Source organism: Patagioenas fasciata, chromosome 3 (genome assembly GCF_037038585.1).
Source record: "Patagioenas fasciata isolate bPatFas1 chromosome 3, bPatFas1.hap1, whole genome shotgun sequence".
Lineage (NCBI taxonomy): Eukaryota > Metazoa > Chordata > Aves > Columbiformes > Columbidae > Patagioenas > Patagioenas fasciata.
Genome location: NC_092522.1, coordinates 124624642 through 124639335, shown reverse-complemented (window position 1 = coordinate 124639335; position 14694 = coordinate 124624642). Strand labels below are relative to the sequence as shown.

Genomic DNA, 14694 nt, shown 5'->3' with positions numbered 1-14694 from the left:
TTAGCTAATTAATTAATTAGTTATATTTTCTCCATGCAGTTAGAAACCTTTCCTTTTCACAGCCAGCGCAGTCACTGTTCACGTTCAGTTTGGGAACACGCGGGTAACACCCCAGGATAGTTTTGATTGCTGTTTTCTGAGAGCCCAGGTCTCTGCCCATAGGTGTGGGGCAGCGGGAAGGGGACGCCATGGGACAGACCTTGGTTGACATCGGGCTGATCAGTGACAATATTCCGTGCCATCAGCATCACGCTTCCTATTTAAGGAGAGTCGGGAATCTTTCACCTTAGGGTTTTTTGGAACCAGGATGGAGAACTGTTTGGGAGTTTATTCATTTCAGCCTTTCATCAGCCTTTTTTGCAGAGGAATCTGGGCCTTTCTGCCTTTTTCTCTCTTTTCTCCCCAAATCAGCTGTTCGGGACCAGGTTCTGCTGCCTGGGACTGGCTGCTCGGTGCAGACAGTTCCTGAGCAATTGCACTGAGCATCTTTTACTTTATGTTCTATTTCTATTGTATACATCTTATTACTCATAGTGTATTAGTATTTTGCTGTTCTATTAAACGGTTCATCTCGATCCACAAGTTTCTCCCTTCCCTTTCAATTCTCTCTCCTATTCAGGGGTGAGCAAGCAGCTCTTATATTACATTACCAGCTCGGGTGAAACCGTGGCAGCTGCTCAACGCCAAGGGAAGGGATGGCGGCCCTGGGGTTGGTTTGCACGGGGTATAGCTGGGCAGGGGGAGCGGGACGTGCAACGCGGCTGGGTGGGCAGCGTGGCAAGATGTGCGATGTGTCATGGTGTGCAGTATGGCGTGGTGTGCAGTATGGTACGGTGTGCAGTATGGCACTGTGTGCAGTATGGCACGGTGTGCAGTATGGTACGGCGTGCAGTATGGCATGGTGTGCAGTATGGCAGGGTGTGCAGTATGGCATGGCGTGCAGTGTGGCACGGTGTGCAGTATGGCAGGGTGTGCAGTATGGCAGGGCGTGCAGTATGGCAGGGCATGTAGTATGGCAGGGTGTACAGTATGGCATGGTGTGCAGTATGGTATGGCGTGCAGTATGGCATGGTGTACAGTATGGCAGGTTGTGCAGTATGGCAGGGTGTGCAGTATGGTATGGCATGCAGTATGGCAGGGCGTGCAGTATGGCAGGGCATGTAGTATGGCATGGTGTACAGTATGGCATGGTGTGCAGTATGGCACGGCGTGCAGTATGGCAGGGCGTGCAGTATGGCAGGGCATGTAGTATGGCACGGTGTGCAGTATGGCAGGGTGTGCAGTATGGCACGGCGTGCAGTATGGTAGGGTGTGCAGTATGGTATGGCATGCAGTATGGCAGGGCGTGCAGTATGGCAGGGCATGTAGTATGGCACGGTGTGCAGTATGGTAGGGTGTGCAGTATGGTATGGCATGCAGTATGGCAGGGCGTGCAGTATGGCAGGGCATGTAGTATGGCATGGTGTACAGTATGGCATGGTGTGCAGTATGGCACGGCGTGCAGTATGGCAGGGCGTGCAGTATGGCAGGGCATGTAGTATGGCACGGTGTGCAGTATGGCAGGGTGTGCAGTATGGTATGGCATGCAGTATGGCAGGGCATGTAGTATGGCATAGTGTACAGTATGGCATTATGGCACGGTGTGCAGTATGGCACGGTGTGCAGTGTGGCACGGCGTGCAGTATGGCATGGTGTGCAGGATGGCATGGTGTGGAGTATGGCAGGGCATGCAGTATGGCAGGGCATGTAGTATGGCACGGTGTGCAGTATGGCACGGTGTGCAGTATGGCAGGGTGTGCAGTATGGCAGGGCGTGCAGTATGGCACGGTGTGCAGTATGGCAGGATGTGCAGTATGGCACGGTGTGCAGTATGGCATGGTGTGCAGTATGGCGGGATGTGCAGTATGGCACGGTGTGCAGTATGGCACGGTGTGCAGTATGGCGGGATGTGCAGTATGGCACGGTGTGCAGTATGGCACGGCGTGCAGCATGGCAGGGTGTGCAACAGGGCACGGTGTGAAGTGTGGTTGGTCCACAGAGTGTGGCAAAGCATGCAATGTGGCCAGGTGTGCAACGTAGCACAGCGTGCAGCACGACTGGGTGGGCAGCGTGAGCAGGTGTGCACGTGCAGCGTGACAGCGTGCAGCGTGACACAGCGTGCAGCGTGACACAGCGTGCAGCATGGCTGAGCGTGCAGCGTGGCTGCGTGTGCAGTGCGGCAAGATGTGCAGTGCAGCACAATGTGCAGCACGGCTGGGTGTGCAGCGTGGCTGGGTGTGCATGTGTAACGTGGCTGGGTGTGCATGTGTAACATGGCTGTATGTGCAACATGGCAAGCAGCGACAATGACAAGGGACAGTGCAACGTGGCTCGGTGTGCAAGTGCAATGTGTCTGGGTGTGCATGTGGCATGTGCAACATGGCACAGTGTGCAACGTGTCTGGGTGTGTAGCGTGGCTGGGTGTGCATGTGCAACACGGCTGTATGTGCAACGTGTCTGGGTATGCAAGTGGAGTGTGGCTGGGTGTGCATGTGCAACATGGCACAGTGTGCAGCGTGGCTGGGTGTGCACGTGCAACATGGCACAGTGTGCAATGTGGCCGGGTGTGCAAGTGCAGCATGGCTGGGTGTGCATGTGTAACATGGCACAGTGTGCAATGTGGCCGGGTGTGCAAGTGCAGCACGGCTGGGTGTGCATGTGTAACATGGCACAGTGTGCAATGTGGCCGGGTGTGCAAGTGCAGCACGGTTGGGTGTGCATGTGTAACATGGCACAGTGTGCAATGTGGTCGGGTGTGCAAGTGCAGCACGGCTGGGTGTGCATGTGTAACATGGCACAGTGTGCAATGTGGCCGGGTGTGCAAGTGCAGCGTGGCTGGGTGTGCATGTGTAACATGGCACAGTGTGCAATGCAGCCGGGTGTGCAAGTGCAGCACAGTTGGGTGTGCATGTGTAACATGGCACAGTGTGCAATGTGGCCAGGTGTGCAAGTGCAGCATGGCTGAGCATGCAGCTAGGCCAGGAGTGAGATGTGGTAAGATGTGCAGCGTGGCACAGTGTGCAACATGGCTGGGTGTGCAACATGCCGGGGTGTGCACGTACAACATGCCTGGGTGTGCATGTGCAACATAGCACAGTGTTCAACGCGGCAGGGTGTGCAACACGGCACCGTGTGCTGGGCACGCAGCTTGGCCAGGTGTGCAACGTGGCAAGATGTGCAGCGTGGCCGGGTGTGCAACAGGGCAAAGTGTGCGGTGTGGCTGGTCATGCCATGCAAAGATAAAAGCGTGCGACATGTCGGGGTGTGCAGCGTTTCGGGGTGTGCAGCGTTTCAGGGAGTGCCACACTCTGCTCGAGCCTCAGAGCTCGAGCACCCCAGGTGACACTCACTGGGGCCACCTTAGAACACAAGATTGAGGTCAGGTTGCCCATGGCAAGCAGGGACAGGGCAGGGGACAGGCAGGGACAAGGGCAGGGGACATGCAGGGACAAGAGCAGGGGGCAGGCAGGGACAAGAGCAGAGGACAGGCAGGGACAAGGGACAGGCAGAGCTCTCCTGCAGCAATTAACAGGGCCAAGATGCCCAAAACCTCCACGGAAATCACCTCCCGGGGGCAGCGCATCACTGTGCAGCTCTAAGGAGCAAAGTGGACACTCTGAGACCCCTGGTTTTGGTTTTCCCCCGGGATGAAATAACTCTCACCCTAAAAATGTCGTGTTTTTCATGCCTTCAAGCGGCTCTTTGCTCAAAGCTGCGGCCTCCGGGGTGCACAGACCAGCGAAACAGCCCGTACTCAAATCTGCAGCACTTCCTTCCCCCCAGCCCCTCTCTGCACATCACAGCCGTCCCGGCTCAGCCCGGCGCACCGGCCAAGCTGCCGCGCTGGTGGCTACAGCCGGGGAACGTGGCTGCTGGGCTTTCCCTCCACAGGAACCAGTTCTGCTGAAAGCTGGGGGCTTTTTTTAGCCATTTTTTAACATGAAACATAGCAAACCGCCCCGAAACTGAGTCCGGCGAGGCTTCCCCGCAGGGCTGACGGGAGCCACATCTCCAACGTGTCATGTTCCTGTTCCCCCTTTGAAGCCGCTTCCCCAAACAGAGCACAGTGACTTCACTGCGATGCCACCAGCGCTGTCCCACAGCAGCCACGGGAGGATTTTCCTGGGGAAAAACGCCATTTTTCCCCCGTATTCCCCAGAAAAAGGTCTCCCTGGGGTTTTGTGCTGGGTTTTACCCCGATGCCTCGGTGGAGGAGACGTGGGGATCGCACAGGCTCTGCCACCCTTGCCATTTCCAACACGCGCACGGCTTTGCAGGGAAGGCCCCCAGCTCCATCTGCCCTGATGAGTAATAACCCAGCCGGGGAAAACGCAAAGTGATTCAGACACTGCTTTTCCCAGCCCCCAGCGCCTGGAAGAACCTTTGATGCTGGATATTAATAATAGGTGAGCGTGAAGGCATGGGAACGTAGAGCCTGGGGACGGGTGGCACTTGTGCCCCCGCACGTGTGTGTGTCACTAGTGTGTGCAAAGCATCACTGGTTAAAGCCAGGGTGTGTTCCCCGTGCACACACACACTGCGCATCCCTGCCCGTTCTTTGCAGTGACAGCAAGGAGGGGTATGTGACAGATGCAACGGGACACTGTCCCCTCCCCGACAGACATCAGGGTCACCTCGTCCTGCAAAGACCCCTGTGCTGGGTGCAGTTTTAAGTCAACAAAGGGCTGGAGGAGCCTCGCAGCATCACCTTGCCCATGAAGCCACCGCCGCTGACCTCTCCCCACCTCCCTGCCCTAACGTCGGTGTCTCATCCCCTGTGGTCCCACCATCAGCATGCACACAATGTCACCGTCTCCCTGCCACCTCCTGGGGACAATCCCAGCTCCATGTGGCACCTCCAAGCCTCTCAAGTCCTTCCCGATCCCTGGACAAGACGCCAGACATAGAGTCACAGAATCAGCGAATCACAGGGTGGTTTGGATTGAAGGGACCATTAAAGCTCCCCCAGTGCCCCCCCTGCCATGAGCAGGGACATCTTCAGCAGCTCAGGTTGCTCAGAGCCCCGTCCAGCCTGGCCTGGGATGTCTCCAGGGATGGTTCATCCACCACCTCTCTGCCCAACCTGGGCCAGGCTCTCACCACCCTCAGCATCAAAAATCCCCTGCTGTTCCTGTCCTGGGGGATCCAGTCCTTTCCAGCTGGGGGGTACGGAGCAGAGGGACCCGACCGGGGCTGGGGCAGGAGGAGCAGCGTGTCCCAGGGGGGCCCTCTGCCAGGATGATGCATCCCCAGCTGCATCCCACCCCAGGAATAAGCACACGGGGTTGTTCCATCAGCCTCCTTGGACAACAATGCTCCCGCCTCCGACTTTGCCCGCTGTGCTATGCCGGGGAGCACAGACGGACACGTTCACCAGCAGGAACCGCCCCGCCGCTGGGCAAATATTGAGACAGCAGAGCCGGGGCACCTCCCGATCGCTGTGCCCTGTCCCTGAGCTCCCGAGCACCCCGACACCGCTGTCCCATCCACACGGGGACCCCCAACAGGGGTAGTGGTGCCTCTCTCCTGCACCCACACCCCGCCTGTCCTCGCTCTGCTCTCCCTGTTTCCGCGGCACCCAGGTGTCCCCCGGGGGGAAGCTGAGACTCTCACCTTGGCGGGGGTGCTTTGGCCCCCCAGCTGGTGGCAGGGACAGGCGGTGGTGTGGCCGGCGGGGCCGGTTGTCCCGGTGGGTGCGTGTCCCGTGGGTTGGCACGGGTGAAACCACTCCTCCCGCCGCCCGCTTCCGGAACGGGCTCGCCGGGGCTGGCGGTGCCAAGGAGGAAGAGGAAGGCGAGGAAGGCCCGGGACCCCTCGGTTGCCCACCCAGCCTTTCCCTGCGGGCGGGTTGGGGCAGGTTGTGGGATCAGGCAGGAATTTGGGCAGGGAGCCCAAGGCAGCTGGCACTGGAGCTGGTCCTGCTTGTACCTGGGAGGAGCTGGCAGGCTGCCCATGGGGCTCCCGCCGCAAGGGTGTCCCCCAAAAACCACCCCAGCACTGCGGAAGAACCCGAGGGAGCAGGAAGGAAGATGGTGCAAGAGCCACAGGGGACGATGTTTCTCCTCATGGAGTGGCTGTCCGGCACTGTCACACCCCCAGGGCACAGCAACAGCTCCCTGCTTCTGGGGTGCACCAGGCCGCCCCTTAACGCTGCTTTAACTCTGCTCTGAGGACCCCCCCATGGCTGGACATCCCCAGAAAACCTGACCCCAGGGTGGTTTGGGCAGCTCTGGGGATGCCGCAGGGCTGATGAAGAGCTGGAGGAAGAGGGGAGCGATGGGGTGCAGCCCGTGCCCCCCGCCATGCAGTGGGGCAGCCACGATCCCACGGAGCACTGGAGGCGGTGGGGGGCACCCTGTGCCGAGCAGGAACAGGGAAGCAGTGGGGTGAAGCAGTTCCCCAAATCCCAAGCTGGGGTTTGTGGGGTCCCAGGGAGCTGCAGCCCCCCCGGGCTTCCCCCATCCATTGCTCAGTGGGTGCCTTGCGGGGTCACCCCATTGGTGGCTGCTCCCCAGCACAGTGGGGTCCCCTGTGTGGGCGTCCCCTGCCTTGGAGAGGTGTTCAGAGGCAGCTGTCACCCCATCTCCCTTAGCAGCTCAGCTCCCCCTGCTCCCCAAATTAACCCCCCACGAGGTGTGATGCCTGGGAGCGACTGATGCTACACCCGGACACGGTCCCATCTGGCTACAGCCGCTGGCACAGTTGGAACATCCCTAAGACAGCACAGAGGGGACCCCAGGAGATGGATGGGAGAAGAGGCAGAGGCCAAAAAGCCTCTGGACATGAGCAAGACCCTCTGCAGGGCCAGGAGAGCTTCGGACGGACACGTGTCAACCATTGTCACCCTGTTCCCAGCCCGGCAGCCGTGCCCGGAGCTCCCGCAGCCGCCCTCCCACGCACGGAGCGCGGCGCTGCCAGCCTGCGCCCACTCTCCTGCCCGACGCCAGCCAGCGATCGAAACGCCTAAATATCGTCAAAGGGATGGAGCCGCCTCCGCATCCCCCGGCAAGGGGCAGAGGGGGCAAAGGGGGCAGCTGGGGGGGCAAAGGGAGACCACCGGCTGCGGGGACCCTTCTGCTCGCTGTTGCGGAGCCGGGGGGGCGCACTGGTGCCGTGCACCCCTTTCCCTCTCCATCCCCTTGCGCCCATCCCATCCCGCCCATGCGCTCCCAAGATGCCGCCTGGGCTCCAAACATTTGGGAGAGACCCTGGCGCGCTGTTCCTGCACCCACAGCAGCACAGCCCCCCAGGGAGCAGTGCAACCCTTTCCCCCTGCTAATCCCTGCCGAAATTACCCCAAGAGACCCCCACAAGCCCCCCCCAGAGGATCCAGCCCTGTGACTTACAGGAAAGCTGGCTGAACAGCCTGCTGAGCCATCCCATGCTCCTGCACCGAGGGCGAGCTCGTAGCTACGAAACGCTCGAGAGAAACAGGTTTCCCCCCCCCTCCCACCGCCTCCCCCTTTCCCCAAACCACCCTCTTCATTGGCACAGAGAGAAGCGATAAAATCTGACGGGATTTATTAATAGCAGCTCTCCCATCACTAGGGAGCGATGCTTCAATAAAAGGCTTCGAGCATCCCAGCACGGGGCTGCGGGAGGGAGAAAAGCACCAACTTACTTTTGCCAGGGAGCAGGGCCGGCGCCGGAGGTGATGGAGAAGGACACGGGTTGCAGCTCCAGAGCCACCACAAGCTCTTTGGTGGCACCAAGAAGGAGCAGAAGAAGTTGCATCGTGGGGAGATGATGCCAGGAGAGGCAGTGGGGGGTGTCCTCTGAGCCAGGAGGGTTGGATGGAGCAGCCCCCACTTATTCCAAGAGGGCAGAGGGATGCTGCAGGTTATTGCTGCCACCTTGAGGTTGGTCAACCCGAGATGGAGAGATACCCTCTGGCCCCCCCACAGCACCCCGGGGTGTGTGGGGCTCCCCTCAGCCCCCACAACCTATAGTGAGTTCCAGCAAAGCGGTTATTTTTATTATTCACTTTGATAACCAATCTTGTTTTCACCTGCAGGGGGCGACAAATCCTTTTCCCAAATGGCTCAGACCCCAAGCCCCTAGAAACAGCAGGAGTGGGGGGGGTCTGGGGGAGACAGGGTGCTGAGCCATGGGTGGAGCAGGATGCGGGGTGCTGGGGTGGTTTTTGGGAGCTGTCGGAAGGAGCCAAGACAAGCGCTAGTGCTCCATCACCACCCCCGGGAGCACGGAGGGTCCCTGTGGGTGCTCCCAACCAGCACCCCCCAGCCCTCGGGAGCAGTAGGGTGAGGCCACCAGGGCTGGAAGGGGACGGGGGTCAGGCCCTGAGGATTTGCAGGAAAGCACCCGATATGGGGAAAAGCACCCAACACGGGGCTGGATCTGCTCTTCTTTCACCATCTGACGGTCCCTGGCGAGGAGGCTGCTTGGCTCGCTGGGCCCTGGGCTCTTCTGCCGTGACACCGGTGTCCCTCACCCAGTGCAGCCACCACCCTCCTGGGGTCTCGATCCCTCCATGGTGGGTTCACTCAGCCCAGCAGAGTCAAGATCCTGCCAGAACAACGCCAAAATCCTTTCCCAACGCCCCACTTTGGAGGGGGCCTTTGGGTCCTGTCCCAGGGCAAATAAGTGTCCTCTGAAAGGGGCTCCCTGAGGTCCAGGTTGGACATGAAGCCACTGATGCAGACCTGGAGAGGCAGGACTGTGCCAGGCTGGGGGACATGCAACCCCAGCCCAAGGATGATGGATGAGGCTGAGACCACCATGTCTGGTCACCTCAGGGCAGCAGGACCACCCTTTCTCTTCCATCTGGAGCTACTGGTGGTGACCACTGCAGGCTTGGAAGGATGGTGGCCATGAAGTGCAGAAGAAGAGGTCTCCAGCTTCAGCACACCCGGGCAACCACCCGGCTCCAGGCTGCAGGAACTGGTGCCATTGCCTGAGCTGTTGCCATGGGGTTGCCACGGTATTTGTATCTACGGTTGCCATGGAGACGGAAGGAGGCTGGGATTGGGGGGCTGCTGCCAAGATGTCCCCAGGATGCCCTGGATGTCCCCCAGAACCCTTCTTTCTCAGGTCCTTCTTGAAGATCACAGTGACGTTACCTTCCCAGGGAGCTGAGCCTCCTGGCTGGAGTCCCCTCCAAGCAGCTCTGCCACCTGCGTGTCCTCTCTCCTGCCCGGGCGGGTGGGACAGGAGCCAAGCAGGACCCAAAGGTGTCCACCAAAGGGGGGTGCTGGGGATGGGCCGCACTAAGGTCTCCCCAGAGCTTCTCTTCTCCAGCTGAACCCCCCAACTCTCTCAGCCTGTCCTCCCAGCAGAGCTGTTCCAGCCTCGGGTCATTCCTGGGGCTCCTCTGGCCCCTCTCCAGCAGCTCCATGTGTGTCCTGTGCTGAGGACCCAGAGCTGGACCAGCACTGCAGGGGGGTCTCACCAGAGCGGAGCAGAGGGGCACAATCCCCCCAAACCTGCTGCTCACGGGGCTGGGGACACAGCCCAGGACACGGGTGGGTTCTGGGCTGCCAGCGCACACGGCCGGGTCATGGCCAATGTCTCACCCAGCACCCCAAGCCCTTCTCCTGGGGCTGCTCCCCATCCCTGCATCCCCAGCCTGGACCGATACCGGGGTTGCCCCCACCCAGGTGCAGGACCTTGCACGGTAGATCGTGAATTCTCACAGAATCACAGAACAGTTTGGGTTGAAGGGGCCTTCCCACCTCCCCCTGTGCCCCCCTGCCATGACAGGGACATCTTCACCAGCTCGGGTTGCTCAGAGCCCCGTCCAGCCTGGGATGTCTCCAGGGATGCCCCATTTGTGGCAGGTTCACCCCCACAAACACCACCCGGAAAGTACCAGAAGCTTCTCCACCCACAGACCACTATGGTCATGTACCCGCCCCCTGGTCAACAGACAGGGCCCTTGACCAATGAAACGCCTCAGCTGAGAGAAGTTTCTAGATCACTGACCATAAATGGCAACAACAGAGATTCACCTTGGGGGATAAAAGGAGCTGCCAGAATCCTTCAGTGAGTTTGTGTCCTTGGAGCAGCAGATCTGCGGTGGGAGGTTTTCCTCCTCAGACTGGAATGGCATGTAAGGAATGTTCCTTGAGGATGTGGCCATCTTGGTGACCTGGTGAGTGATCTTGGGGGATTGGACTAGATGATCTTTTGAGGTCCCTTCCAGTCCCTAACATTCAGTTGTTCTGTGGTCTTCTGGGACTATTAGAGAGCAGTGTAGGGGAAAGGGAGTTGGGGGTCCTGGGGACAGCAGGGTGACCATGAGCCAGCACTGGGCCCTTGTGGCCAGGAAGGCCAATGGTACCTGGGGTGGGTTAGAAGGGGGTGGTCAGTAGGTCAGAGAGGTTCTCCTGCCCCTCTGCTCTGCCTGGGGAGACCACACCTGGAATCTTGTGTCCAGTTGTGGCCCCTCAGCTCCAGAAGGACAGGGAACTGCTGCAGAGAGTCCAGCGCAGCCACCAAGATGCTGGAGGGAGTGGAGCATCTCCCGTGTGAGGAAAGGCTGAGGGAGCTGGGGCTCTGGAGCTGGAGAAGAGGAGACTGAGGGGGGACTCATTCCTGGGGATCAATATGGGAAGGGGGAGTGTCAGGAGGATGGAGCCAGGCTCTTCTGGGTGACAACCAGTGACAGGACAAGGGGCAATGGGTGCAAACTGGAACACAAGAGGTTCCACTTAAAGATGAGAAGCAACTTGTTGGGGGTGAGGGTGGCAGAGCCTGGCCCAGGCTGCCCAGGGAGGTTGTGGAGTCTCCTTCTCTGCAGACATTCAAACCCGCCTGGACACCTTCCTGTGGAACCTCAGCTGGGTGTTCCTGCTCCATGGGGGGATTGCACTGGATGAGCTTTCCAGGGCCCTTCCAAACCCAAATCTACTGTGATACTGTGACCCCTGGGAGTTCACACTTTGGAGAAGTCGGAAGGTGCACATTTTGAACCATCATGACAAAGATTTGGGATTCCTTGAATTTGAATCAGATGTGTAGTAACTCAACTCCCAAACTGTACCCGAATCCGTATTGTTTAATGTTCTTTAGTGTTGGCAGATTGTTCAGTAACTTTGGATAAACCGAATTTCTAGATGGTTCTCTTTTTCTGGTCAGAAGAAAGCCTGTGTGTAGATTATCGCCTGCCTAAATAGATCTTTGATGTTGTTCTGCAGCCGCACTGCTGGCCTGAAGACCAAAGTGCAGGGACCATTGTGGCCAGCTGGGGACACAGAGACTCGCACCCGCCGGCACTGAGGGAGGGGACCGGCCACCCTGGCCCATGGCCGGTCCCAGGTCGACGGGCTCCTCCACACCAAGGCCAGGGCAGCGTAGGGAGCGTTGGCCACAAAAGTCACCCTGGCGGCTCCTGAGGGGGTACCTGCGGGGGGATGGGCATTTCCCTGAGGAGCCCTGAGGGGAACTGGCCCAACCCACGCCCATCCTTCCCCCTCAGGCCTCCCTGCCGCCACAACAGGGTGTCCCAGGGCCTGGCCAGGATCCCTGGGGCAGGAGAGGGGCCGAGAGACCAGCGCAGGGTCCCTGGCTGCTGGGAACACCCTGCCCCTGGGGATGGCCGCTCTGGCTCCCCATGGGGCTGCTCCCTGCAGGCCCTGGGCTGTGTCCCCCAAACCCTGACACAGGGGCTCTCTGGGGCGGCTGCACCATCCCCTGCGACAGCTCAGCCCTGGGTCACCGGGCAGCCCTTGTGTGTCACTGTGATGTCACCGGTGCATCACAAACGTGGCCCCTATTTAAGTGGGTTTCGGGGAGGCTCAGGTGTCACTTTGACTGCACGCGAGCCAGTGAGCAAGCGAGCAAGCGAGATGGGCAAGTGTGTGAAAAACACATCAGTGACGGAAGGAAAAGCAAAGGCGCAGGTAGGAGCGGGTGCTTCGGTGTCACCCCAACCTCTCCTCGCCCCGGGGATCTCGCCGGGTTTCTCGGCCTCCGCAGCTGACACTTTGCACATCCCCTTGTCCTGCAGAGACCCCAGAGGAGATTCAGGCGCTGCGTCAGGAACATGGGGGATTGGCAGCTGATCCTGCTGATCTTCATCTTCTTCCTGACTGTCTGGGTCCTCTGCAACATCCTGCTGCCCCGCATCATCACCTCGCTGGGCAGCATGGGTGTGAGCATCTACATGGCCCGTTGGGCCAGCAACATCAAGGCCAAGGTCAGTGTCTGTCCTGGGCCCTGTTTTGGGAGGGAACAGTGAGCAGTGGCCGTTGCCCACCCAGCCGGGCCCCTGCCCTGGAGCCACCGAGCCACCTCCGCTGGGCACCAGGCTTGGGGCTGGGCCACTCCTGTCCCTGTCACTCCAGCCACCCTTCCCAGGGTCCTTGTTTTCTGGCCAAGGGGGGACACCCCACACTGACCCGGGCTTTGCTTCCTGCGGACAGGGCACGTGTGTGAGGAAGAGACTTAAGAGCAGCAGAGGGACGGACCCCATGGGGAAGCAGCCCCGTCCCAGAGCTGCCCTGGGCAAGACTGCGGCTCCCGGCCAAGGGAGCCCATCGCAGCCAGAGCCCTGTGAAAGCAAGGAGGTGTCTGCAGAGAGCTCCAGGTCTGGGTAAGGAGAGCCCTTCCCTGCAGGGGCAGCCCCTCGGGAGCCCCTGCCTTGGGCTGAAGGTTCCCAGCCCCTCGTTCTGCCCTCACGCTGCTGGGCTGGGCTTGGCCCGTGTCCCCAGGTCCCCAGCTCAGCCAGCGATCCCAGAGCTGGCAGGGCTGGCACCGGGGAGCTGGGAGATCTCCCATGGGACGAGAGAAGGCAGAGAGAGGGTGCTGGGTCTGTCCTGCCCCACAGCAGCCCCCACAGTCCAGCCGCTCTTTCCCCCACAGCCAGTGCGTTCCCCAGCGAGGAGAATTGTGGAGAAGCAGCTGCGATGGGGAAGCAGCCCCTGCAAGGGAGCTACCCCAGGAATCAGAAAACAAGGCTCCAGGTGGACGTTCCCATGCTGACAGCAGCTCTGAGCTCCCCAGGAACCAGCACTCCATCGGCAACATGGAGGAGCTCAGCAAATCCCTGATGGAGTCCCTGGACATGACCAAAGTCTGCCACGACCTGATGGAGGAGCCAAAGGCAACATCTCAGAAGAGCGCGACTCCAGCCTTGCACAAATCCAAGAGCAGAGAATATCTGGTCTGCCTGCAGTGCCGTCGGTGCGTCACCAGCAGCTGCCCGCACTGCAGCGAGCCCCAGGAACAACAGGACCTGCCCATGCTGGTCGTCTTCCTCCACGGATACTACCTGGTGGTGGCCAAGGGCCAAGTGGTGGAGATGAAGCTGGAACTGAAATTTGAGCTGGTCATCGGTGGGAAGCCAGTCTACACGTGGGAGAAAGACCAGCTGCTCGGCCAAAGGAGCCACACGGACCGCGACGAGCCCATAAGCCTTTCGGGCAGCAAAAGCTCGAAAGCCCCATACACTGTCCTCAGGACACCACAGGGACAGATGGGACTGGATGGGCAGGACATCAGGGCTTCTCCTGAGCAGCAGCCTTGCACAAAACGCAGCGGTGCCGGCAGCGCAGACCGGCAGCCGGCTGGGCAGGGGGGGTCTCTCCCCAGCACGGTCTCCACGCGGTCCAGTAGCCCTGGGGACAGTGAGACCTCGCAGGTGTCGTGTCCCATCCTCAGCGCCCAGGGGACACCAGAGGGACGGACAGGACTGGCCAAGAAGGACACAAGGGCTGCGCCAGACCTGCAGCCGGCTGGGCAGGGGGAACCTCTCCCCAACACGTTGCCCACGTATCTCTGGCCCGCATGGGCACAGCCCCCTACCCCTGTGGCCCTGGAGCGCCTGCGCAGGGCTGCGCTGGAGCCGCTGCCAGCAGTGGGGTTCAAGGGCTTGGAGCCGGGCTTCAGTCGGCAGCAGCGCATCCGGTACTCCTGGGCCAACGTGAAAAGGAGACTGAGGGCTGCACTGAAGTATTTCTGCATCGCTGGGAACTCGGAACCCACAGACGCCATGGAGTGGGAGCAGATGGTGCGACTAGATCTCCAGCGCAGGGCTGACGCTCTTCTGCACATCACAGAGGTGGTGGTGTAGAGCTTTGGCAGAACGAGATGGGACGGCGAGGAGCGTGAGCAGGGGCGGCGCAGCGTGGGAGGCCGGGGCCGGGCTGTCCCGTGCAGCTGTCAGAGCCAGGTTGGTGGGGAGGTGTTTCTGCAGGACGAGGTCCTGTGGAGTGTTGGGGTGGCGCTGGCAGACGGGGTGAACTCTGCTGGTGCTGGTTTGGGTGGGGGTGACACAAAGTGCTGACTCCCCACCAGCTGGGTCCCCTTGGCCCATGGAGGTGCTCCAGCAGATGGCCGCTGGTTCCCGTGTGCACTGAGCCAGCTGCCCCCACCCTGCTGGGGCCCAGGAGACGCCCCATGCTGCTGCTCACACCCCCGACTCGTTTGCTCCCTGTGCAGCCCCGGCCCAAGGACAGGAGGAGCCCCCAAGCGCCTGGAGCTCTGCTGGGATGGAGCGAAGATCCGCCTGCCGCCTCTGGAGGCCTCGAGCAGCTGTGAGCGGAGAACTCGGCGCTGACACCATGCTTCTCTCACCATTAAACTCTGCAATCCTTGAAACAGTCTCAAGAGCTCTTTGTTTCTGGACTAAACAGGAAGAACAAGCTCCAGGCTCCGCGGGGCTGGCGGGGGGCGCTGTGCACAGCGGGATCCTGG

The 14694-nt window shown here is 60.3% G+C and overlaps 2 protein-coding genes across 9 annotated transcripts in view; one reads left to right on the top strand and one right to left on the bottom strand.

Moving 5' to 3' along the window:
• Nucleotides 1-7784, bottom strand: part of PTK2B (protein tyrosine kinase 2 beta) — a 41014-nt gene extending 33230 nt beyond the window's left edge. For 6 of the 8 annotated variants that reach the window (XM_065833284.2, XM_065833285.2, XM_065833286.2 and 3 more), the window contains exon 1: nucleotides 7386-7472. In XM_065833284.2, coding sequence (XP_065689356.1) covers nucleotides 7386-7422 — 37 coding nt within the window. In that variant the 5' untranslated portion in view covers nucleotides 7423-7472. Of the gene's footprint in view, nucleotides 1-5652; nucleotides 5759-7385; nucleotides 7473-7660 lie in introns of those variants that run through there. The other 2 variants (XM_065833289.2, XM_065833288.2) reach the window with 2 other exon arrangements.
• Nucleotides 7785-10035: 2251 nt separating this feature from the next.
• Nucleotides 10036-14600, top strand: LOC139827663 (uncharacterized). The gene is made up of 6 exons (XM_071807194.1): nucleotides 10036-10150; nucleotides 11196-11900; nucleotides 12008-12196; nucleotides 12423-12592; nucleotides 12862-14170; nucleotides 14440-14600. Exons 2-5 carry the CDS (start codon nucleotides 11412-11414, stop codon nucleotides 14069-14071), a joined length of 2058 nt encoding a protein of 685 aa, XP_071663295.1. The 5' UTR covers nucleotides 10036-10150; nucleotides 11196-11411; the 3' UTR covers nucleotides 14072-14170; nucleotides 14440-14600.
• The last annotated feature ends 94 nt before the right edge of the window (nucleotides 14601-14694 follow it).